This window comes from Idiotropiscis lumnitzeri, chromosome 4 (assembly GCF_059441095.1).
Source record: "Idiotropiscis lumnitzeri isolate Australia: NSW breed Sydney's pygmy pipehorse chromosome 4, RoL_Ilum_1.0, whole genome shotgun sequence".
Classification (NCBI taxonomy): domain Eukaryota; kingdom Metazoa; phylum Chordata; class Actinopteri; order Syngnathiformes; family Syngnathidae; genus Idiotropiscis; species Idiotropiscis lumnitzeri.
Window position 1 is genome coordinate 11,398,852 of NC_142394.1, and position 27,354 is coordinate 11,426,205.

Here is a 27,354-nt window from a genome sequence, read left to right on the forward strand (position 1 = left end):
TCACAGTTTCAATCAACATTTTATTCAGTATTGCCTTGCAATACAAGTTTAATTTATTATGTAACCATGTTCATGGACTTCCCCCCCAAAAAAACCCTAATACAATAGTTGCTTTGTGTTTTTATTAAGGAAACCAACACTCAATAATTTTGTTCTTTATAGAAACATACAGTATAGTGATGACATAATTAAGGTCATGATGCCAGGTTGGCATTACAAATGACAATCCGTTCTCAATTGCCTCAACTGGATAAATAAAAGTTAAAATAAAATTAAATTAAAAATAGAATTAAAAATGATTAAACAGTTTGTGCATCACAATTAATTAAGTGTGGCTCTATGTTGTACACACCGGGTGGCAGTATAATAGTCATTTGGCCAAAGAGTTTTATAAGTGACTCAGCAATATGCAGTAATGATCGTTGACATAGTAAGGATCTGTGAGGGTTTTTATATTGCCTGTCTACATGAGTTGTTGTGTTCAAATATCCATTCCTTAAAGCATTATGACACTCCCACGTTGATGTGTTTCGTTTAGACCATTTAGGGTGTTTGCCATTATGTGTTAGCATTAAGCTAATAAAGGCGCAAAGTATTTGAGTGTTTTAAAGACAACATGTAATTATCATTGTTTTAGTTTTAGTTTGACAGCAAACCTTACCTGGAAGTGGCATTAAACAGCTTCAAGCCTTATTTTTTAATGACTTATTCATTGTGCCAATGTGATCATTTTTGTGAATGCCGATACAGTAGGTAGGGGTCACTCATATGTGGTGTTTACACCTCAATAAACAAAAACTACAATAATAAATGGGACCTTTCTGAAGGTTTCAGTCAACATTTCACATTATCGTTTGATCATTTCTTATGGATTTCATTAGGTTGCGCAGGTGTACTTACCGGTAATTTTGTGGCTGGTGAATGATTGGTTGAGCTATTGCTAAATGTTATGCCTATGCATACATTATGATAGTATATCAGATAAAGGTATTGACTCTTGGGTTTTGAAACAAGAACATACTCACAATTTATACAATCGACTTCATGTTGAGTCAGCAATAGTGCGCCTTGTGGAAAATACACAATTTTATTGTACACGTGGGAGGAATATGGTATAAATCAATTGCTACATTTTTAAGTGTAGTATCATCCGAGGGTTGTAATTGCTGGCTAATGGTCAGCTGTTAGCTGAATGAGCCGCTAACAAGGTGAGAGGTTTTCTGTGCTTGGAAGTGGAATTGAATTGTATTGGCTTGTGTTTTTTCTTTTTTATGACAAGTCGTTCACTTCTAAAAATAAAACGTATGCATCTATATAAATTGTGTAACTGTCAACGCACTTGAATGGAATCCACTATGTCAACCTGACAAATCGACATTGTGATGAGATTTGGGCATTGTTTTGTGTTTTGTGGGAATATCTTTATTGTATCGCGAATACCCAGGTAGCAGCTTTAAGGCTACATGTCAGATTCTTACTCTAGACCTTGAAATACCTCCTTTTTTTATCTTTGCACGGTCATACACTCTGTCTGGCCACAACACTAATACCTTGTATGTAATAAGATCCAAAAACATGTCAGCTCATGTTCAGTTTCGATTGTGACTATCAAATTATTAATGTTAATTTTACATTTCATCTTCTTTGATATTTATTGACAGCATCCTCTTGGGTGTATGTGAGTTAGCCCCACCAGTCTACATGTCTTTTGTGAACTTGGAGAAGGCGTTTGACTGTGTCACTTGGGGAGTTTGATGCGGGGAGCTTTGGGAGCATGGGGTACTAAACCTCCTGATACAGTCCGTGTGGTCCCAAGTATGACGTGTTTTGGTCTGCATTGCCGACAGTAAATCAGATTTGTTTCCAGTGGAGGTTGCAATCTGCCAAGGCTGCTGTTTGTCAACAATTTCTCTTAATAATCTTTATGGACAGAATTCCTAGGCACAGCCAAGGCGTTGGCTGGTTTGACGACCTGAGTATCACCTCTCTACTTTTTGCAGACAATGTGTTTCTGTTGGCTTCATCAGCCGTGATCTTCAACTCTAAGAACGTTTTACTCAATCAGGAAAGGGTGGGGTGCCATCTCCAGGTCGGTGACAAAATATTGACTCAAGTGGAGGAGTTCAAGTCTCTTGGGGTCTTTGAGGGGAGGATGGAGCGGGAACTCGACAAGTGGTTTGGTGCAGCGTCCGTAGTGATGCGGACTCTGTATTGATGTGTTTTAGTGAAGAAGGAGCTCAGCTGAATGGCAAGCCTTTTGAATGATTCTACTGGTCTCCGTTGCCCCACTAACCCATGGCCACAATCAGTGAGTCGTGACCGAAAGAGCAAGTGGCCGCTAATTATCGTATTTTTACGGCCATAAGACGCGCTGCATCTAAGGGCGCAACACCAGTTGAGGGTTTTATTTCCGTATTTAATGCATATACTAGGCACGCCGCACTACAAGGCTCAGCTCGCGCTAGCTCAGCTCGCGCTAGCTTAGCTCGCACGAGCTTACGATAACTGTAGCCAGTTCACCAGGACTAAGGAATCCCTGCCAATAAAACTGACTCTAACCAATAAGAGGTGTCATGGCGATACGTCTAATAGACAACGTCAGGGGAGGGACTTCACTGGTCACCACACTCCTTAGAGTCACGGTTTCAAATCAAAACCAAAAAAACTCAGCATACAAGCAAACAATGAAACAAAGAAATAAGATTAACACAAAACATGTATCTCTCATGCCATCTATATACCCAAAAGAAGTAAAAATAACACAAAAAGATTATAGCAATAGCTTCTTGGGAGCCACTCAGCCTTAGCCAATTGCAGCAATGGCTTCTTGGGAGCCACTCAGACTCAGCCAATCATATGGCTGTTTACAGAGATGTGCATGTTGTGCTTTGGGCTTTTTTCAGTGTGTTGTCTAAACCTGGGACGTTTCTTGCTTGCAATAACATAAATTATAAGACAGACAACGTTGTGGACAGCTGCCCTTTTGTCCAGCTTTCTCCGACACCATCACCCAAACACCATAGTCACATAATGTATTAGTCACAGTCCATTCGAAGCATAGATGACTCAGACTTTCACCAGCAGGGTGTGCTAACATGCACTCCGAACAGCCCAATGAGTAAAAGGGTTGATGGTCGTGAGTGATGCTCAGTCCATATAATGGGTGCATCGCTTTACAAGGCGCCCCGTTTGTTTTGGGGAACATTTGTGACTTTAAAGTGCGCCCTATGGCCCGGAAAATACGGTAGTTTAATCTGCAGGGTGTCTGAACTTTCCCTTATAGATAGAACCTTGGTCCACCCAGGAGTGTAGCTGCTCTTCCGCATTGAGAAGAACCAGATGAAGTGGTTTGGACATCTGACCAGGACGCGTCCCGGGTGGTTATGTCCAACTAGTTGGATGGCCGATAACACGCTCGAGAGACTCTCCTGGCTGACTTGGGAATTTCTTGGGATTGGCCCGGAAGAGCTGGATGAAGTGGCTGGGGAGAGAAAAGTCTGGGCTTCCCGGCCTAATCAAAACCCCAGATAACTGGAAGGAGATGGATGTATGGATCTTCATCAGTGCATTATTATGGTTGTAGTTTGCAGTAATACCGTGCAGTGGCAATGGTATTTCATCCTGCAGGAAGTTGTTTCTAGTACTTTGGTGAATGTTTTTAGCTACATGAAAAGTCTATTAGACAAAGCTCAGTCTGTTGTCTCTGTGTTCCTCTCCACTGTAAACTGCCATCCATGAAGATAAACATATTGTTTATATCCTTTTAAAGTGAAAATAAGTATTCCTCCAGAATTTAAATGATTTAAAAATGGCAAAGTATATAAAATGAGGCATTCAAATTAAGCCTTTCTCTCAGCTCTCAAAGACTGTGTTTACCTGACTTGTCTGCCTTCTCTCTGTGATGTGCTCTCACTCACGACTAACAAGGCACTCTAAAGCAGCCCCACCGGCCAGTCGGCATACTGCCTGTCTCGTCTGAGGTTTTTGTCCTTGCTTTCCGTCTGTCAGTGTATATGCTTACGACAGACTACAAGGCGCTCTAAAGCAGCCTCATCAGCGAACTGTCTGAAGGGAAGGTGTATTTTTGCGGTGTACGCATAGCTTGCTAGCTACCTAAACATTGCAATTCAGTTCTGAATAACGGCTGATACGAATGAAATTGCTCAAGGTGTTATATAGTCGGAGATGGACGACTCATTCCGGGGTTGAGATGCATCACTGGGCCCTGTTTTAGCCAAGAAAAAATAGTAAAGCTGAAATTGTAAAAAAATAGCTTCATATTAGGTTCACACCAAATCCGGTGTGGGCGTATCCGGCGGCACGAAACCGAATATTCACCCATTTGCCCTTTCGGCGCCACTTAAATGCTGTCGTCGTCAGAAAGCGAAGCCCCTGACCATGAGCGCGAGTAAGCGGCTGTGTTGTGAACACCTCCGCGGTGAAATGCTTGTGAATTAATTGAAGCGGATTTGTTGTGAGTGTAGCATAACGCCCCACAAGTGTGTATTACGTAGTTCTCAGTCTATGTCAGTTTTCAGCAATCATCTTCAAACTCATTACAGTCGTTTAATTATTACCTCTCTGACAGTGGATATAAATAAGGGCATTAATATTAATTTTGTGGCCTTTGTGCGAATTGACTGTTAGCCTCAATCTGGCAAATTTGTGAACAGTACATAAAAGCCAATTACGAACATATAGCAGGTCTACTCGTAGTTTCCAACAGTGTGTATGAGTCCTGAATGAATGTACTGAAAAAAGTTTGAGCCTGGGGCTTCCACTTTGAATGGAAATGCAGTATAGAATCAATCAGTCAGTGCGTCAGCGGTGACACAAATGGAAATGTGAGGCAGCTTGTCAGTCTGTGATCAGCTGCTCCATAATGTTGTCTCTTAATGCGTTCTCCGTACACATTTCAAACACTTTGCTCTCTCCACCCAACAGGCTGTCCCTTTATTGCTCTATTGAGTTCCTCTGCTTAAGTTTCTGCACACGTCCTCATTGATGCGTCACATTCAACTTTAGAAACAGTTTTCCTACATCAGCCTGTACAATTCCCATTTCCTATGGTATGTTGGTTCTTGATTTTCCACATCGTAATTATGCCAAAACAACCACATTGTAATTCATTTCCATCCGTATGCATGAATCCATTCGGCCATAAATCCTTTTGATGTATCTTCCTGGACACACACGTTGCCAAGTGGCAAATAATCTTGAGTGGTAATGCTCCATCTGTTTGCTACAAGCTACGTAATGGGAAGACAGGCTCCCAATTTGGACCACAAAATCAACATTGATTAATCGGTCTGATATACAGTACATTGGAAGTTTAGCAGCTCCTTTGAACTTCATATCTTTGTCCCATTTCCAGTTATTCACCAAAACCACGGTATTGCGGTGAAATTCCTTTGCAACGGAACATTCTGGACTCGACCATGCTTATATCCTTCAGAGGCTGCTGTGCTATTATCAGAGCCACCAGAAACACTTCTTGCGGAGTTTCTTGACACGGGCCTTGGCGCTGGGCCGGCTGGCCTGGGAAGTGGCGACTGCGGCTTTGGTCAGAAGGGGTGCAGGCACATCATACTCTCCCTCCAGGGACTCCATCACCCCCTGAAAGCGTCCCTCCTGCTGGCGGAAGTCGTGCTCTACGCTGCCGGGTGGGAGAGAGAGATATGTGTGGTTAATGTCGAAACATAGCAATGGACGTGATTTAGACACATGGGGAATGTCGCAAGTCAAGTTGCTGCTGTTTTTTTTATTAGGTGAACCATTTTTCCGACAGTCATGAGGACCATTAAACAACTTGTTGCAGATAAGAGAAGGCTGGGGGAATTATTGATTTCAAGAGAAAATCTGCTAACAAAACTCTGGCACCTCGAAAAATGGTCACGCAAGTTAAAATCGAGATGTCAACTCTGTTCTTAATGCATGCATTTTCCGTATCCTTTGTCATGACTGTAGCCATCTTCATTTATCATACTCCTGACATGAGAGAATAAATTGGTGCGCTGGAAATAAAACGATCAGCGTGGAGAAGTACACAAACAAAGGATCTGGAAAGGGTGGATGGTCTGTGTGATGTGTTCAAAGTAAAACCCTCTCGGCTTCCCCCTAGCACCCCCCACACTCCCCTCTATTCTTGAGCTCCCCCCCTCTTCCAAACCCAATCTCTCAGAAGTGTCCACCGCTGCAGGTCATTTTTTTTTTTTTTTCATGGGCTCCTCACACCTTTACGTAAGGTGCAGTTTTAGTCAGTGAATACAAGTGTACAGTACGATGAAAATGTACAGCACAGTGTCAATTAAATTTCCCTAATCAGGCTAATGAAGAATATTGAAAACAACAATTCTTGGGACTATATTTAGCATATCTTCCTCACTGTTATTTTGGGTTTTAGCCTCACACGCATGCATGGCTGCGTAGGGGAAATATAATAATTGATCAGTCTATTGTATATTAAGTGAGTCAGAAATGTTCCAGGACTGGGCTCTCAAAGATATATTTCATATCTTTTCCCCCTTCCAAGTAATCATCTTGGAATCTAACACACTTTCCTAGCCTTTTCTACCACACCATGTATTTTTCCACAGCCTTATTATCACGGCGATCTTGATGTCAGGTCAAGTGAGTTGGGAGGTTGCCCCAGCATGGCAATATTTTTCTTGGCCAGAAACTGTCAGATGCTCAGCGAGGTGTCAGCAGATTCTCACAATGCCACAAGTTTTCTCTCTCTGTTTGGGTTTGAAATTAATCTTTTCCGACACTAGTTTTAGAATTATTTTGACAAACCTTACAGGCTCTAATCACAAATACCCAAAATGACCGGTTACTTTCCAATAATTCAAATGAATGGTCATTATATTTATAGAAAAGTATACTGTGGGAAAGTGAATAGAAAAAAAAGAGCACATTGTTCTCCTACTGTGCAGCTTTTTCGGTTGTCAGAAATGAAGTGCATCTTTGAGAATGTTTTGCATTCATTCAGAGGTCACTCATGTTCAACTTGGCTCACAATCTTTGTTTGTTAGCATCCACACCAAACTCATCCAAGCGTGCTTATATGGGACTTACTTTGTTTAAACTGATTGAAACAATTTCCAGAAAGGTGGAAAAGATAGATGGGGGCAACTAGGGTATCCCTACCCTAACTTCCAACAGTTATCTACCAGAAGCTGGCTGGTCATGGGATGAGAGTGTGTTTTTCTTGGAGGATGCGAGCAGGGAGAAAAGAAAGCTTTCAGAGACGGAATTTTGAAAGCTTTCATGATTCTGAGGTCAGCGCGGAGTGAATGAGGAAGAGACGAGCCTCAAAAGAGCAGTTAGTGGAGTTGGATAAAAGGCTGAGTGAGGAACCCAGACGCTGTGAGAAAAAGGACAATGGAGAGGTCTCTGCACCCTGAATAAGAGATCAGGGATGAAGGGAGAGAGAGAAAGAGAGGAGGCTACAACTCTAATGGGTATAAAGGACTCCCATCAATAAATGATTTCAGGCAGATACACCAGACTAGACATTGTCCACTTACGGTTCTGGATTTCCACTCACATATTGTAGAACATACAGACTTTACACCTTATTACGGTTACGGTCTACCTCCATCTAAATAAATAAATAAATAAAAAATAAAAATTCTTGTTGTGAGAATATATTCAAGTATTTCAGACTTAGCTTCCACTCTGTGCCTCTGCCATGACCTGAGAGATTTGCCTGTGTCAATTCAATAACGCTGTTAATGTTAACCTTCTGATAAAGGTGGCCAAGGTGAATGTGGTGTGAGGTGAGGATATGTACAACTCATTTCAATAAAACTTTGCAGGAGTCAAAAGTCAAACTGTAATATGTCCCTCCCACATAGCAAGTCACTGATCCAGGATGCATGGGGTAGAGAGATGGTTGAAAGTCAACTCAGCCATTCATTGAATTTCAATTTCTTCTCTATTTAAACTTGAAAGTGTCAGCCATTAATTCCCAATATCACAGCCACAACCCTTCTGATTTAGATTTTTTTTCTGGCTTGCTCCCTTTGATTCTGATTTATATATGGAGTTTCTGTTCCTCGCTGTCCATTTGAGCTGTTCAAGCACACAGAGGAAATCAGCGAGGCTGTCGAAAGTTTATTCTTTTGTCTCCAGTCGTTGACTTTAATTAAGAATGGCAACAGCAAAATATCTTGAGGCAGCCAGCCCACATCAAAACCTAATTTTTTAAATCACAAATCATTAGAGTTGTTTCAATCCCAAGCCCCCCTGTCATCTCCATTGACACAAATTTCCTTTAAGGGATGGGGAAATACATTATGGTACAATTGCAAAAACATGAGCTACCAAGTGTGACTTTCTCTTTGTGTTTGTCATTCAGGATGCATAAATCCCTCTGAGATGCGCCTGATTCTGTGTATTTGATAGGTCATCATGGACTGCTTGCACAAATGAAACTGATAATTGGGAAATCTGTGACAAACAAAACAATGTCCTTCTGTTTTGTTGGTTTAATAAGCACCTGTCTAACCGAGAATGCTCGATTTGCATTTGTGTAGGGACTCTTTTTGCATTCCATTGCAGCCAAGCGTGTGCAGTCAGTGTGGCAGGAATGATAAAGGCTTTTGGCAATGGGCACATGGATCCAGGCTACAACACATGACATGAAATGCAAATTAGGCTGCATTCACGTGATGAGAACCTGCTGATTCGCATAATGAGGGGAGGATTAAACAGGTATACAGTGTGTTGTGAGAAAACACACCCCTAAGCTGCACAGGGTCTCCGAACGCTATGACTTACCAAGGAATTACACTCACACTACAAAGACGAGCACAAGCGATCAGCTGTGATGTGCTTGCATCCACAGAATGTTGCTTGGTGTAAATTACTTTCCGAGGGAGCACATTACATCACTCACATATTGATTTGAAACAATGAGAGATGACTTCATACATTTCATGTATCAAAACTGTGATAAATTAAATGCACATGTATTGTCTATAGTACTAGAAGGAGCAGAAAGGGCAAACTCAGCAGGAGATCAGATTGAAGAGGTAATAAAACAAAAAAAAATTGTATGGTGAATATATTTTGAAGCAGGGAAAGCAAAGAAGGACAAAAAACGCAACTTCAACACCAAAACAAATTATGTACAGTAACGTACACCCAGCTCATTAGCTTCTGTCATTACCTGTAGATGATGCAGGCTGTCTTTTGGCAGGTGGGACAGTTGTTAATGTCCTGACCCGTTCTGTATGAGCTTCGGCTGCAGAAACAATAAACAAGTGCTTAACATATCACACAGAATCTGATTTACTTATTTTCTAGTGAAATTACTGTGCATTTTTATCTGAAAATAATGTTCCTTGATATAAATAGATACAATTAAATACAAAATTAATATGTATGAAAAATTATACACGTAGAAAATATCACACGTGGAATGAAAAGATGAGGGCAAGTAATTTTGCCAATGGGCCACATGAGAAACTAGAATGCTTACTAAAGGCTTGGCCAAAATGCTAACCTCAACTTTTTTAATGCATTTAGAAATGCGTCCTGTCTTTGTTGGATAAATATGTGTGTGGATATAGTATGTCATTATAGTTATGAAATACACTTTTTAAACTTCAAAGCGGTCGTTAAAATTTAATCTGTACACTTAGAAAATTATAAAATTTATTTTCTACTTATTTTTATAGATTTTTGCTAGAGGGTTGTGATAGTTCTAGAGTGGTCGGAAAAGTCACTGTTACTGTGAAAATGTCGCTAAATTGGCAACATTGCAGACACAATTGGGAGCTCTTGCTCAGTACCTCCCTTGAGCGAGTGTCCGCAAATCTGGACAGAAAGTAAAAGCACAACTTTGAAAATAAGGGCAATGGATATTTTATGTCTTACTTTGACTTGATGTCACTGTGTGAGGGCCGGTCATAGACTGTGAGCAGGCCAGTTGTGGGCCACCGGGCCGTACTTTGCCCAGATCTGTTCCATACAAACGTACTATATAACTGTATTAAATCCTACCAGTTTAAATAAATGTTCTATAAGCTGGGCTAGGTGGAAAGAAAATATTATATTAAAGTACAGAAATAATTATCTCTGCATAGGCCTATTTTTTTTAGCCAGATATTCCCTTTCATTTGAGTGAAATACTTAAACACCCACTGTATAACCACCATATAACAATTACGGGTGTAATTGTGCAAGTGCGAAGTCATTTTTCTTTCTTTTAGTTGGGCTCGTCATGTCACAACCTTCCTTGCTCTCTCCTCCCACTTATACGGACGGCACACAGCTGGGTCTCTTTGCTGTAGCGCCCAAAATAGCATGTGAGGTTTACCGCTGCAATTTACCTCAGGATGTGAAATTGTTGAACAGGAGCTTCTTCACCAATGCTTTCTTAAAGCCAGAGAAGACACACATGTTTTGATGTCAATCTTTCAAAACATGATGTGCATGTCCAATAGGTGCAATTTCTTCTTAAGAAATGTGCCTCTGCAGCTGTATTCAAACTTCTCAATTGAATGGTTTAAAGAAAGTGAATTCAGAGCTCACTTCTCTACCTTAATATGACGGAATGGAATATTAGTGAGGCAGTTTCCACCCAACAACTTGTCTCTGCAAGGTAACTTAATGACTGTCGTTTTACGCTCCAAAAGGATGATACCTTTCATGGTATTTATGGCGTCGCTCCAACTTGCATCAAATAGTTGGATTAGCCACACCAATTTAGGCTCGTCCAGTCCAAACCGAGCCTTGTTTCATGAACTGATGAAGCCTACTTAGAAGAGAGGCAAAATGCCTTCTAAAACAAACACAGCAGTCCAGTGGCCATCAAAGTCTGCCCTCTGCGTGCTATTCTATTGATCCTTTAAATGTTAGATTTTGCAGAAGCACAGTCTGTGTAGGATAATTAGGAGAATTTAAAATAGACAGCTGGCACACAATGAAAGAACACTTTTTCCCCTTTCAAATGAAATGCATGAAGACAACTGATGCCTGTCAATTAAAAAGCAGTTTTAATTAATTAAGATTCCCATTGTATTCACCATTAACAAAAGCAAGACTTGATAGTTTATTTTAGCTGAACACAACAGCAGTCTCTTTGCTTTATCACAGTGTGTTCTGTGGGTTGAAACCATGTTTGACCTTACTTGCACATTTTTTTTCATACTCATTCCCCCTATTCATCTTCTCTTTCCATCGTTAATTATTCAAATACTTAACATAAAAATGTAAATGTCCATAAAACTCAGCTACTCACACGCAGTGCGGGTGTGCCTGCACACTCAGTTTAGGAGCCTTAAACATTTAATTGCATTTCACAAATGTAATCTGATAGGGATTAGCCTGCTGCGTGGGACATCTGTCTACCCTGAGAGGGGGCGCGGGCACTCCCGTGTTTAAAAAGAGGTTAGGCGGACACGCTACACGGGGAAGCCTGGCAATGGTTGCAAATGAAACGATTGGTTCCCTTTTTCTTCAGAGGAGATTCATTATCTGCTCAGTGCAGTAGGGATGATACATTTACCGGCCACCATCACTAAGTAAACTCTAATTCAAGTGCTGCATGCTCTGCCTTGAGAAAAATACAGTTTTGATTGACACTTTGAAAGAGGACTAAATATAGTTTAAGGCTCATTCTGGTACCTGCAGTTTATAGTTATCGTGAATGATCTTAAAAAAAGGGGTACATTTATTTTGTTGGTTATCTTAGTCATGAGCGAGACAGATATTAGAAATATCCTGTTTGTTTAATGCAGTACAGGTGCAGTAGGATGTCGCTTAACTTTGCGTCATGTTTTTCTTCAGACCACAAAATAGTAGAGACTGTATCAACAGCACCTCTCCTGGTTGCAAATAATAGTCCGCTCCATTATGATTCAATTGCTTTAAGACTCAGTAAGTCATCTTTGAAACTCAATACTTTGACAATCAATTCCACACAATCGCCATCCACAACATTGGTGCGATTTGTGTCAGATCAGCGTTCATTGAGAAAGATTGCTTGAAAGGAAGTTGAATGTTGAATGAATCTTGAGAAACATTCTGTAGACTACAGCAGAGAAATGAGGTGAAAATGGGGGTGCGCCTAGGCAGAAGGGTGAAGAGGCAAACAGTAGGAAGTCATAGCAGATGAATCATAGCACATAACAATGTACTTGAGTGTTCGACAGGTTGTCATGGTGCAAGCAGATGGCAGAAGGCGAGAAAGAAGAGACGTGGGGGTTGTTAGTCAGAAACACGATTATGGTTGCGGGAAAGAAAGATCAAGAAACAGCGGGAATGGGGTACTGTACTGCAATTCATTCGAATGTGTAAGTGGTACATACTGTAGTTGGGAGCAGGTGCAAAGAGAGAGAAAAGTGGGGGCATTGGCCAATTTGAGTGTATGAGAGATTCAGGAATAACATAAGTAACTGGAGACTGCTTCGGGAACTGATTATTTTTTTTCTCCTCGGGTCAATACCTTCTCCTTCGAAGGAATGGCGTTACCATGGTGACTACTCACCTTATATGGTAGATGAGATATAAGAGTGTGAGATTTGCAAGGAATTGACTCAATGCACTTAGGAATTGAGGTAAGATTACACATACTCATTTTACATTGAACCTCCACAGACATGGCATTTTGAATTCATTACATTATATCCAATGGCCAGTGGGTGTACACTATGTTCCTCAAATACTGTCCGAGAATAGGTATTTGCACCATTTTAAAGCACCAGGGTTTTTTTTTTTATAAGAAGGTAAGGCATGTCTTAAGTGGTCAACACACCCAGCGGTCAATAAGGCCTGATTGATCAGAGTGGAGGCCGCTGTGTTATGAATTCCTAAGAAAAATATTTCATTGCGCTCTGAACTTTATCTTGCGCTGAAAACCTGTAAAACTAATAAGCAGCACATTGCCTCACCCTTCGCTGAGGGCCTTGGTTTTCTCCAGGTCTAGGATGACATTGAGCAGCACCTTGATCTTCTCTTGATTGGACACAAGGTTCTCCTCCACACTCTGTAACTTACTCTGCAAGCCACGAGGTGCACTCCCAGGCAGTATTGCCGCGGGAGCGCCATTACATTGCGCTGTTTTGTGTGTCTTGCAAGACTGTGTATTGTCGTCTAAAGATTTGCTCTTTTGTTTCGTGTAGTTCTTCAGTTTAGTCTCTTTCGAGGAGTTCGGTTTGGGACTGTTCGTTGTCTTTTGTATGTTTTTGTTGGGATCGATGAGGCTGGGTAGTTTGGAGACGGTAGATTTGGGGGATTTTTTGACAGGGAGAGCTGGCGGGGTGCTACATTTTGTATTTGTATGGCCGGAAGGTTCTGGAGGTTTGGAGTTTAAATTTGTATGCTGACTTTTATCATGCTTGTGTTTGTCTGATAAAAGTGGTTCTGTTGCCTCTGTTTTAGCGGGTGAGTTTTCTAGCGGTGTCTGTGGGACAGTCCTGGCATAGTGTGTGTCAGCTGTTTGTGTGGCTGTCTCCTTGCAGTGTGTAAACTCTGCAGATTGCGGCCTCCTCTGCTGATTCTTTGTTTTATTCTGAGTCGGTGGTGCACTGTTGGAATTTGAACTGTGTGTTTTTGGTATTGTGTGTGACAACTGTGGGATTTTGCTGGTTTTCATTGACGCATCTTGATTTTTAGCGTCCAAAGTCGACTCCTTTTTTGAGTGGTTTTGCACCGCGCCCTGCTTCCATGCAGGTTGCGGTAATGTCTGGCTGGAGGATATGTGAGGTGCAGCCCTCTTGCGACATGCGCCTGTGCAATGGGTAAACTGCGACCGTCTCCTGCCGCATGTTCCACACAGCTGGGGTGAGGAGGTCGTCGCCATCCGACAGGGCCGAGGTGGGGTGGCGTGAACGGTCGTACAAACGCTCCCCGTCTTTAACACTGAACGATGTTGCTCCCCCCGTAGAGACTGCACTCTTCTTTTTTCTTGGCTCTGCTCCTTGTCTTCTGGGGCCTCAGTGCAGACACCTCCCAACATGTCAGAACCCACCACGCTGCCATTGGTGTACTTCGATATCCTTTTCCCTTTAGAGTCTGTTGGATTTGTCCGTATCATTTTTATCTGGCAGTAAACGCCACTGCCCGACCCTTGTGACCCCATATCATCCTGTGTCTGGTTGTTGATTTCGTTCTGCGATGTCTCCTTGGACAGCGGCAGACTGTTGTTGTCACTCCTGATTACTCCTGCTGTCTCCATCGCACTTGTTGCCATGGTGAGGGCTCGCTGCGGGTTGGCCGCTTGGCCGACGTGTCGTTTGATGGAAGGGAGACTCCGCAGTCCAGGAGACGTCTGCACCCCGACACTGCACAATGGGCCCCATCGTCCCCCTGCCAGGGGAACCCCCAGTGCCGGCACAGGATTAGTCGGGTCGGCCACCCTTCTGCCCATGCTCCTCGGCAGGTTGCCTCAGCCCCCCGAGGAGCTGAAGGGGGAGGGGGCGAGCAGGGACATCAGTCGGAGTCGGCCGGATTACATCCAATCGAAAATGGGTCAGGAAAGTGGTAGTGTGCTGGAATGTGACAGCTCGGCACTCAATGGCCACTCTGGACTAAAACGCTCAATGCCCTTTCATTAATGATCCCCTCACTACTTTAGCAACTTCCCATTGTCAAGGTTTCTTTCCCACCTTCTGACCAATGACTCCCAGATGATGAGTTGGCAAAGACTCTTTGCATCTGGGGAAAGAGAAACAGAGACGATGTCTGAGCGAAAAAGTGTTAGAGTGCAAGAATAATCATCCAGACGAGCATGGAGATACAGCCATTAACACCATCTGTAAGCCTCAAACGTTGCCTCGGTGCTGGATCGATACAACTCTATCAAGCTCTTATTAGATCAGCAGGTGCATGGTAGGAACAGATCTTTATCTCCTGCTGGAAATAACAAATACCAGTTCAGTAGCTCCACTTCCCGCAGAAATTGTATTTAAATTAATGCTGTATAGCTTTTCGAAGATAATGTTGTTCACTTTCGATTGATGCTTTGCTTTCAGGAAAGCGAAACCAGGTAATCAAAGTCTGAGAAACACAAAAGATAAAACTAAAATCACATCCGTTTTCTATACGCCTTGTGCTCATTAAGTTTGCGGGTGAGCAGGAATCTATCCCAACTGATTTTGTGACAGAGGCAGAGTAAACCCTGGACTCGTTACCAGTTTGTTGCCATTCTTCCTCAAATTGGCACCTATGGACAAATGGGAGTCTTCATTAAACCTTACATGAATTATTTTGTATTGTGGGAATATCACTTATGGGGGCTCGAGCCCAGAACCTTTTGACTGTGAGGCAGACATGCTAACTACTTTTCCCCCGTGCTGCCAGAAAAACATTGATATTAAATTAATATAACACATCTCTGTGGATCAAGTATGATTATTTAAAAAAATCAAACACTGGATTAAATACAGACTCATTTATTTTATTTTGGGTCCTGTGAATAAATATTGGATTTTATTACACTCATTTTTCTCATTTGCGATTTTCTCAAACTTCTAATTTGTTCACTGACACAAGTAATTTTATTTAGCCCATTGAGAGCTGATGAAACAGCTTTGACAACAGTGAGTGTTTTGTGCCATCGCGGTTCATGCCAAATATGAAACTCAAAGGTGACAGATGCCACTTGGAAAGTGGCGTCCTTGTGTGAGTCATCAACACACAAAGAATCCAACTTCAGCAACATTGCTGCAATTTCTCACAATAACTTGGCATTAACGTGTTTGGCTCCGTGACTTCTCAATTGCCTATGCTAATTAATAACTTTAAGTGTTTATAAAGATTCATGATTCCAACCTTTTTTCTCTAATGTAGCAACAGCGCTTGACCACTGATTTTCACATCATCTGTGCATGTGTGCGTAATTATTGCATGATACTTTTAAATGTGAGAAAACCCCAAGTGAACACAGGAAAGAGAAATGAAAAATGAATTGCAGGTGATAATCTTCCCACAAGTAAGATAAGTGAGCCAGACAATGTTTGTGTATGAGATTGTGGGAGTGTTGACAGCAGGTGTCTGCATATTTAAGAAGAATGTGTGCTCCAGTGTCTGCTTTAGGATTCCGGCATAGTCAATTGAAGGCAAATTCACTTCATCTCATTTCCAACGGGTTGTTTCTCCAAACGGCAGCCGCATCAGATACAGTGTCACCAGCTGTTTATGTACAGGGAATATGTGGGCAATACCTATTCCTCGCCCCCCACTTCTTAGCAGTGCTTGTCAGGGCATTTTAGTCACGCAAATGCTATTTGAACTACCCATCAATTTTCTTTCCTGCTATATTCCTATAAGTGTGGCGTTAATAGCACTAATTTGCTGTTGTTTTTTGTGGTGGTGGTACTTGGAGAACAAGTGTTGTTTAAGGTGGTACAAGTAAAAAGTTTGAGATTCACTCCTAAAGACATGTTTGATAATCAGGCTTTTGCTGAATATTATTGGGGTATTATTGGTTTTGTCATACATTTAATGATAAATATAGACTGCTACCATCTACTGATAGGAGTATTTTCTCACAGAGTAAGCAAGGGAACTCTGTTGTCTTTGTGGTGTGTTCAAGTGCAACATTGTACAGCTGCCACAAGCCACTGTTTGTGTTTATGTTTTCTCTGCTCACCACCCACTTTTCCAAATGGTTGTCATGCTTTCAATTCCTGCTTACATGCTCTGATCCTCTGCCTTGCCTATGTCGCCACTCTTTGTATTACACCCACATCCCGCCCCTGACGGTGAAAAATGAGCGGGGAGGAGAAGGAGAGGTAATGCTGTTGGCCGGGAGGGGGTAAGATGAGGAGGCGACAAATGAGGAGTGCAAGGGTAACAGCAGTGCAGGGAGGCGCAAAGATGTGGTGAGTAGCATAATAGCCGAGAGAACAGATGAAGAAGGATTGTGCATGAGATGAGAGTAATGTACGCATGTCAGGGGATGAAATGGAAAGGACAATTTTCCCAAGTTGAAATCCCCAAAAGTGGCAGAAAGAATTGTCTGAAAACCTAAGACAGAAGAGAGGGAAAATAAAAGCATGCAAGTAAATAGGGAGATGTGTAAAGCTCCACTTGCTGCTTTTGTTTAATCTATACGCAGTGCAAGTTGGCTCGAGCATCTGTTATCAAATATGCACACAGATACACATAACCTTTAAGTTTTTGAACAATGTCATTTTCGATTTACTGAAATATGTTTCTCCATGCTGTGAATTTAATTTGCCATTTGGCATGTTTGTGCTTCTCACCAATTGTCTGCAGTGCAGGCAGGCTTGAGGTCTGGCTGAGCATATGCCCGTGTCCGGATTTGTGTGTTTGTGGTCTCGCTATTCTTGTACGTCACTCAGGTTGTGTAGATATTTTGGCTTTTGGCAGAGAAGAGAGATGCGAAGATGAGCTTCCTTCAACCCATTAAGCCAGCGGCACAGAAAGCGAAGCAATTGAACAATTTATTATTGTTGCGTAAAGGTCTGAATATCATTCAAGAAAACACTAAATGATTATTTTATTGCTTTTTTTTAATGTAAGAAATTTGTATACAAAAATACAGATTGATTGAAGTCAAAGACTGTCACTAACATGTTCTGACAACAGTCAAAGCAAGTGTTCCATGTCAGATGTAATGAAGCCATTACCACATTTCATTTCAAGCATCCTTGTTCTTGATATTAGATGGCTAATCAATCGCTTAATTTCATACAATTGTATTTGGTGGATTTTGTTATTTTCTGAGAAAATGTGGGTTGGACTTTTTGATCAGAATTCCAAAAGCTGGCTTTACTGCAAACACAATACTGCTCATCACCAAAAAAGTGAAGGATTGTGTTTGCTTCAGCATTAGTGTGGGCTGTTTGTCTTTGTCAAGGCTTTGAAGGCTTTGTCAAGGTAGTGGGAAAAGCTGAAAATAGCAGTCAGAATACAAGAAAAAAAAAAAATCAAAGTGACAAAAATCTTACTAGAACATAATGTACTTGGGATTAATTAGAGGCAATTCATGTGGTGACAGGTGTGACCTGATTCACATTTAACGATGAGTGTGAATGAACACACACTGGTAGGTGGAAAATATTGTAGCGACAGCAGCCGGTGTATTTTATGTTTTCCTTTAATTAAATGATATCTTTGATGTTTCAATACATTGTCTCCAAACAAAAATGCGAGGGGAGGGGGCACATTTTGTTGTTGTAGCGAGTTAGTAGGTGTGCAACGGTCAGTCAGCAACTGTAACCAATCCCCAGTTTTGTCACATCGGTCGGTGTGCCTCTGGCGTTTTAGATTGTGCGTGTGTTGGAATGTTTTTACGTGCATGGCCACACATGCCTCCGCACTAAGTTAGCAGAACACCAACTGCTCCCAAAAAATCAGGTCTCATGTCATTTCAAGGTGAGTTCCATTATTCAACAGGGGATTGACGAGAGTGCAGGTGTGTGTGTGAATTTTCTATGTGCGCTTGATTGAGACTCGCATTAGTGCCCTGTAATTACACCTTTCGCTCCGTCATCTGCACAGCCTCACCTCCAGAAGACAGTAAATACTTTATGAGTTTGTTGAGTCTTTTAGCATTTTGGGTAGCGTAGTCACATAGCTATTTTTCCCAAAACACAAGATGCATTTTGTGTTATGGATCGTGTTACGATGATGTTGATGCGTACGTTATACAAAGGATTGCATTACAAATCCAGTTTACTTTGCAACTCAAAGAACCGCCTGTCTTTAAATTTAGATGTAATATAGAGTAATAGTATCTTTCAAGCTGCCTTGTGATTTAACACAGAACACTTGTTTCTAATCATCAAGGACCACAGAAACAGAAAATTAAGATACACCCCCATTGCAATAACCTTGAGGGTCCTCTTCAAATGAAACCAAATAAGCCTGCAAGATTCTCACCAGAGATTTCTTTGCATATTTATGAAAGCCAACAAGCACAAAGCCGAGACCTGATCCACGCACAGATCCTTGTCTGCCTGCAATTCTTTTCAAATGCATTCAAGAGGGAGGTGATGACTGTTTTTTCTACAAAGAAACGCTGGGCTTATTGTTGACAACACATATTTTAACGTTAGCATGTGTTTGGGAAAGTCCTAACAAGACATTTCTCTTTTATTTCTGCTATTTTTGCAATTTTTACTGCTCACCCAATAAATTGTATTCATTTGTGCTGAGAATTGAATATTGTGATTTTGCAGATTTAGGTCTTCTGCCTGATCCCATCTTTATCCTTTTCAACATTTCATTGAAAGTGTCATGATGCGACATTTATGCCTGCACCTCAGAAAAAGAAGGCAGCAAAACAATAACGAGCAGAAAACCAACCCAGCTGTTTTCTTCCTGACTCCTTTTTTTGCTGTTAACTTTAATTGGATGCGTCTGTAATTTTAAGGGACAATGCGCTTTAATCAGCTTCTCAGCTGAAGAGCCAGATGTCACCAAAGCTAATCTCCAAATCGTGCAAAAAGACAAACATGTCAGCCAGGTCGACCTAATTAAACCCAAAAGTTCCCACTGAAGCAGCACGTGACAGAATGAACTCATTCCTTTTTTCCCTTTTTCAAGTCAGTTGGAAAGGTATAACGTTACACCCACGCATTCAAAATTCATCGCAGTAATAGAAAGTGTAATTTGAGCGTTCATGGTGAATTTACGTTCCAATTTTGTTTTCTCTCTTTGTTTCACTTGTGGGAATTGTATTGTCTTTTCCCAGGTAGCTTCTAATTGTTACAGACCACAGCTGTTGGGTTGTTGTCTTCTTTTCTTTTTTTTTTTTTTTTTTTTTAATAGTTGTTGGTTGTGTGTTTGCGTGTGAATCGCTGTACTACACGACTACGACTCATGTTAGGGAGTGTTTGCGGTGGAATGTTTATTGTTACCAAGGTGGGGTTCCAGCATATAATTTAAAGTGCATCCAATCATTTTATTCAGCGCTTATCCTCATTAGGGTCACAGCTGAGCTGATTCCAACCACAGTTGGCTTCGGGTGAGAGGAAGGGTACACACTGGACCTCCACTAGCTGTAATTTCTGTGAGATTTAATTAATATAATACAATAATACAACTTAATTTATATAGCGCATTTCACAACAGAGCCATGACAGTGAGGTGAGGCGATGATGGCAAAAATAATAATCACAATTATTTTGATTGTCGAAATTATGATTAATAAACACAATTACACTGGTCAACTGTAACTTGTAATCAGTGATGGGTTTAGGTCACCCTAGACATGTTTTTGATGATGAATTAAAAAAAAAAACGAAAACATTTCGAGTACATCGGATTAACGAGAAATTTCAATGTTAAGTTTTTAAGTTTAATAATGAGCAATACGTATTTTGCCATGCATTGTAATTTATAACTATGACATTTTCGAAATAAATCCACCTGTTGCTCAACCTAACCCTTAATTCATAGCTATTACCCATTATTGCAATTTTTTTTGCATGAAAGCCTGATATGGTGAGGAAAAAAACAAGGGCAGGTTCGGAATTGGAGCAAAAAAAAAAATCATCAATAGAATATCACTTGCATCTCTGATCAGTTTCTTTTTTTTTTTTTTTTTGGTATTTGTTGATTTCAAAACTTGGTACTTATTCAACTACAAAACCGCTTCTTAAAACATAATTTAAAATAACTCCCCGATGAGAAATTAATAAGTAAAATAATATAGTAAATATGATATTTACATCATAATATATATATAAAAAAAACACTGAATAAAAATGCATACTCTGTGACCACATTGGCATTTGTCTGTGAATATTTGTTATTCTATCACTCCCGGAAATCAGTGCTAATTTTCTTTGAGTCAAACAATATGATTTTCTTTTCACTAGCAGTAGCACTGGCGATGCTTCTGAAACTAACTAGGCCTATGTGTTGTGTTAACATAAACAATATGTGTAAGTATTTTTGTTTGTTTGATAGTACGCTCCAACTGCGATGTCATTAAGCATCTTAAAGACAAGGCGGAATAAACACACGTTTCATGCTTTATTATGCATCTAACAAGGCATATTCAGGTTGTGTTTACAATACATGAATTTGTAAACACGCACGGTACCGTTCATACACATTCATCTTTTTTCCTTGATTATAATGTTTTTATGATCGGGAGAAGTCCACATTGGAAATACAATTAAACTTATCTTTACTTTTTCCTACTTGACAACAGAGGTCGACTGGATTTAACATCCTCTGTTGTCAACATCAATGTGGATGTGTTTGTACATGTGTGCCCAGCAATTGACTGGATACCAGTCCAGGGTCGAGCCCACCTCCAGGCTTCAGCTCACCCATGACCCTGATGAAGAGGAGAGCTATAGCTAGTCAGTGGTGGAGTGACAGGGGTTGCCAGGGGTGGCCAAGGCCACTTCTTGTCACTCTCCACCCCATAGCTGGGGTAAAATCTGAGATTTTTCTGCTATTTTCACATAAATGCAGTACTCTTTGACCCTTGCAAAATCGGCCACATTTCTTTTATATTCACTGCATTTTATTTAAAGAATGTATGTACCATTAATATGAATGCAAAAAAAATATTCAGACCATTCATTTATTATAGTCAATGTAATCAAAAGCTGTACTATGACACAGAAAGCAAACAGCATGGCAGAGCATGCTTTTTTAGATTTTTTTTCGGATTTGAATGAATGAGCCATTGATCGTAATTCGCAATATGGTGTATTCATTACTCTGATTGGCTGTTCACTAATGAATCACCGCATGAGATAGAAGTAGACTATGACATAGTACACAAAAGCAAAGGTGCGTTAGCTAGTATATCAAGAAAAGTAAATTGTTACTTTTTACTTACATTTGTTCCTGGTAATTTCAAGAAAAACGGACTTTGGATTGTATGATTAGGAATGGTGCACGCATGCACGGCCACCACTCGCTGAGGTGTTGTCATCCTGGCCACACTATTGAATGATTTCTGGCTGCTCACTTGTAGATAATGGTTGAATAATATTAATAGTCAAACTGATTTAAATTTTTCGTGGAAGATCATCTGTTTTATCAATTGATTTCCTTCTCGGTGGCCTGCTAAACTGGATGGAATTCATAGTGGCATGACGTTGCAGTCACAGGAAGAAGCGGTATGTTGTCTTTTAATTCATGAGTGACACTTTTTAGGAGTCATTAGCTACCTATACAAGCAGAAAAAGGAGTACAACGTTTAAGGGGTGCAATTTATTGACAAATCCATCTACCAATGGAATTGATTGGTGTTGTTGTTGCCTGGAGTGTCCTTGTTTAGTGTGGTCACTTGATCAAATGAGGACTCTTTGTTGAAGTTTACCTCTTTTGCTCCAGCAATGTGGCTTATTTCAACTCATCTTTCACGGCTATATCCATCTGTGCTCTTTTCTCCCACTCCATCATCTTATCATCACTCTGACTTATCACTCATCTTGTCTGCGTGTTGCCTCTAACCTCTCCATCATGAGCCTGACTGTCTTCCTCATACAGAATCTCTTCATCCCGTTTCCCGTTGGGGGGAGTACAGTAGACCCATAAAGTCCGAAGTTTAATTCCTGTGAGGTTCTACATTGACATCAAATGATTAACTCGGCACGTTTTCGTGCAAGATTTATTCCATAAGGACCATCCTCAACAAGTAGTGTTAAGGGAAGAAAAATGTGATAAGACTAATTATTCGATTTTATACTCTGCATTGACTTAAGGCACAGATAACACCGGTCAACACATTTTGACAATTTTTTTAAATTCTGATATGCCAGTAAACAAAATAGTAAAAGTAAATTAATGTTTTGCACGAATTCCAAATCCGCGCATTTTTTTCTCTAGCACATCACACATAATAATAATAATAATAATAATAATAATAATAATAATAATGAAAATATTAATATGGCATTATTTGTACAAATATTTAGGAATTAATGGTTAGGTTCAGCAACAGGGGGATTTTTTTTCTTGAATTGTCTAAATATAATAAATATAATAAATAAATTACAACACACAGTAAATCCCTCATTGCACAAGTTTTTAGAGGTCAAATCAATTAAAACAAAAAATAAAAATACCAGAAAAACTTGATATGTTTAGAAAAAAGAAAGATATTTAGAAATCAGCGTAAAAAAATGTTTGTAATCCAAAATTACCTGATAAACTAACAGTTAGCCTAAATTCTTTTGCTCGTTCTTTGTAATTTCCAGCAGTCTGAATGCCCTGTGGCCTCATGCTGCCTCTTACAGGTCAGTATTGGCACCACGACATTTTGGGAGAGGAGAGAGAGGTTGTTTTTTTTTTTTTTTCTCTCAACGTGTTTGAGGTCACACACATTTTCAAATTATTTTCACAGTTTGGTAACATAAAGGGAAATGAAATACGCCACTCCACTCACTTGTTAATCAATACTGGGTTCATAAAAGCTATATCATGGTTGCAATTTAATTATTCAAATGTTCATGATTTTCCACAGTTAAGGCAACAAATAGCGCGTCAAACCACGGATTATGTTCCACTTCCGGGGTTCCACCAATGTCACGTTTGCACCCTTGACACCTTTTAGGTCCACACAGCTACCGATAATTAGCCCCACAGGAGTGCAAAAGTGCAGAGTGTAACTTGAAGGGCAGAAATGAACAGCTACTGTACTCTTATTCCTGAAAATGCATGAAAGATGACTTTGTGACTCTCATCTTTCCGCCTGCACCACAGGGCCTGCATTAGTGTATGAGAGGAGGGTTATTGCCCTGCAATATAATCCCATATTAGAACGATTGGCACATGGGCTTTTAATAGCAATCAGATGAGCCGCTCTGCCTCTTTCACTCACACACGTCGTCGGAAACATCTGGAGCTGTAGGATGTAAAAGTGTTAATTGTCACGAATACAGAAATGTGTAGAGGTTACTTGGATGGATTTGGTGCCTGTGTCTGTGTAGTTGTCACTTCTTGAAGAAAATTCCGCACAATGCACAGTTGTCACATCTGCAGAGCTGTGCAGTAAAACGCGCTCTCTGTGGAGTTTGATGTTGTTTGCTTGTTTGTTTTAGTGGTCCGTCCATTAGTCCCGTTGGACCTGTGTTGCCTGTTTGCGCACTCTCTCTATCACCTCCATTTAATTACCTGGCCGTATGTCCACAACGAGCTGAACACCAAGTGCTCACCATGGACTGTAAGGGGGTCCACGGAGGGTCGTGAGACTATTTCATTCTATTTGCATATAAACACACACTCAGTACATACACACAGAGACTTACTTGATGTTTTCCTCGCCTTTTCTAGTCCCTTGATTGTCCCCTCGTCTGTTTGCTCACATCTCTGATAATCCTTTAGTCCTCTGCGAGTCTTTGGCGCTCTCTTTTGCTCTCTCCTCCGCGTTCTGTTGCTCTTGATCCTCACATACTTGCAGTGATCCTCCCTCCCCTCCCCTCTCACTGCCTCCCTCTCCCGCCATCTCTCTCTCTCTCTCTTTCCCTCTCTCTCGGCTCCTCTCTTACCACTCTATCGTCATCTTCATCTGTCTCTGCTTCAAATGCAGTTATCGCTGTGTGGCTGTGTGTTTGTCCATCAGCTTTGACTCGTGGATCATTACCCTCTTATAAGTGTTTCACTTTCTTTAACCATTTCCTTCCCTCGTTTCCCCATCTAATCTCATGACATGTCCCCTCGTCAGCTTGTGTACGCGCGTTTGTGGATTGACCCTGGCGTGGAGGAGGACTCAGTAAAACTTTGGCAGCACAGACGTTTCTGCCAGCCGGGACTAATGCCAGTACTTGTAACAAACACAAACGCAGTGGTACGCACATTAATAACACACGCTGTGATTTCACTTTATTTTTATCTTGGTCTCTTCTCCGTCCACATTCACCTCTCTCTCATTTTCTGCCTCGGACTCGTTTAAGCTGCTGTCCTCCTTTCTCTCTGCCCCACTTTAACCTCTTGACGCCTTTTACATCTTTAAAAAATATATATATATTTTATGCTTACCTTGGTGTTCCCAGACACACATGCCAGGTGACGTGTTCTTAGCGAAGGCAAATGAGCGAAAGCATGACGGACTGGATGAAGCTCAATTTTCAATGCTTTATCTGTTGCGCTTGTCTTGTTTGTTGGTGAAGTTAATTTCCTCGATTGTCTATCAAGAGGGATTCTCTTTTACTGGAAAACAGGATTAAGGGTTTGAACTTTGGTACATGGAGGCTTTGTTTGCATTGTAATTAAGAGTTTTGAAACAGATGCACCTGTTAGGTTCTCATAAATATAACAAATACATCCTGGGATCCCAACATTAAAGCGTTTGGTTTGGGCCATGACTGGGACACCATCTGGAACTGTGTTTTCATCACATTCAACAATCCCGCACGTCAGATTATACACAATAAAGCTGTTGGTGGATCATACATGACGCCATAGTGCAGATTAAAAATGAGACAGGCCCGGATGTACAAAATGTACATAAATGTTGCCTGCGTACATTCTTTGGATGTTGCTTGTTGTTGTTCCGCTTCAGGTCTTGTTTCCATTTGCAAAACAGATTTGCCTCATTTATTTTTAACTTCTTTTGACTTTGTCTGTCGAGAAAGGTCTCTGCACGGTTAACCACCGCAAACAGACAAGATCCAGTTGCCTTGCAGCCTCGAGCTTTTCAAGCTTGTGCCGGCGTGACTCACAATTTGCAATTCTATTTATGTTCATTTTTGGGAATTATTTGCCCTCTTGTTCATGTAAATTATTTATTTGGTACAATGGAGTGGAACACACAACAAAATTATGAACAGAAAGTGAAAATATGATCTGATTAAAATACTAATATTTTTAGAACAAGCTTTATTTTCAAATCATTCATCACGTAAAACAGTACAGTTCTATTTTGCCTAATTAATTAATTAATTTGGACATTCTTCTAGCTACATTACGCCAACTTATTTCTTGAAAAAACATTTTTCATCAAATTGTAATATGATGACTTTTTCGCAGGACAAAAAAAAATAAATTGTAATATCTGAACTTTTAAAATTTTTGGGGGAAATGTGTTCGTCTCGGGGTACTACTTTATTTTTCGCACCAAGAAGGTTGCTTTTATGTCATCTCCTGTCCTCTTGTGCTTTAATAACTCAGAAGTGGCATCTTGAGGACATAATGATTTTCTCATGAACAGATGGCACACGCGTGATCACAACAACTCCAATTACACCTTCGACAATCCATCTTTCTTTTAAACCCTCCGCAAGCGTACATCACCTCCCAGGTGACAGCCAAGCACTTTACAGTAAGTGTATGTTAAATTTGTCCAGTCCTCTGCGAGTATTACCAAGAAAAGCTGCTGGCTTCTAGCAGTGTTGGCACCAAAAAGTAACTTAGAAACTTTCTCACTTGATTAAAAAAAAAAAAAAAAAAAGGATTACAAATGACTATCGGTTACTTTCAGCATATGCTGACAACTCTGCTTAACATAAAATGACAACAAGTTGGGCCAATACTTTATTAAAAGTAGATTTTTAATTGTGCCAGATGAGGATAATATTTTTATTTCAAAGTTTTGTTGCTTGTGCAAATTATGCACGTACCAGACCATGGTAGAATTTGGTGTGGTCATCAAGGACACGTGCCTCACGTTACTAACATCCGCAGCCAAGTGGAAATTATTTGCTGTTGTCTTCCCTGAGGAAGGATAGAAGTTTACAGTTGCACGTTTTGCATACTTTATTCGTCACAAAGTTACACATTTATTCTTATAAAAGTAACTTTAATCAGGCTATTGTAAAAGATATAGTAATGTGCATAATGACAGCCATAGAGTAACGTGTCACTGTAATTGTAACAATGAGAAATCACAAATGAGAGCTGCGTATTGACAACTTGGTGGGTGACGTGTCCACTATAAGGACCGTCAGAGGACAGAGATGGACATGAAAAGCAAATTAAAAAAAATGCGATGAATGCTCTGTGGAGTTAGGTAAAGCGTTATCTGCTGACGTGGCTTTACAGTAAAGCCAGCACAATTTGTTCCGTAACGTTGGCTGACCAAGTTGCTTTCATTTATAAGACATTTTTTCCCCATAGAAATAATATTCTCAATGAATTCATTCCAGACATGAACTACCACCAACCTTTTCAGCCAAGCAAAACTGTGACAGTTTGTTTGCGAAACTTTTACTCATTTTAATGGTAGTTATTAGTCAATATGCTTTGAGTTATTTGCCATTTAAGTTTGCTTGATAAATATGTATTTGTCAGCAATTACACCAAGGTTTATTCCAACCGTCCAAAGACATATATTTAACACCCTAACACGCTATATGAACTATATGAAAAAAGTTATTGATATGGTCCATCTATCGCGGAACTTCATCTATTGGACTGGTCTAAACATGATGGGTACACTGAACATTCTAAAATTTGTATGGTTGT

At 40.5% G+C, this 27,354-nt stretch overlaps 2 protein-coding genes across 4 annotated transcripts in view; one reads left to right on the forward strand and one right to left on the reverse strand.

Annotated features, from left to right (window-relative positions):
* On the reverse strand, nucleotides 1–24,360 carry insyn2b (inhibitory synaptic factor family member 2B). Its single transcript, XM_088292472.1, has 4 exons — nucleotides 24,201–24,360; nucleotides 12,903–14,667; nucleotides 9,176–9,250; nucleotides 1–5,656 (listed from the first exon to the last, which is right to left on the reverse strand). The coding sequence occupies exons 2-4, from the start codon at nucleotides 14,378–14,380 to the stop codon at nucleotides 5,473–5,475; spliced, it is 1,737 nt and encodes a 578-aa protein (XP_088148598.1). The 5' UTR covers nucleotides 14,381–14,667; nucleotides 24,201–24,360; the 3' UTR covers nucleotides 1–5,472.
* dock2 (dedicator of cytokinesis 2) overlaps nucleotides 1–27,354 on the forward strand; it is a 152,888-nt gene that overhangs the window by 101,735 nt on the left and 23,799 nt on the right. The window lies entirely within an intron of this gene.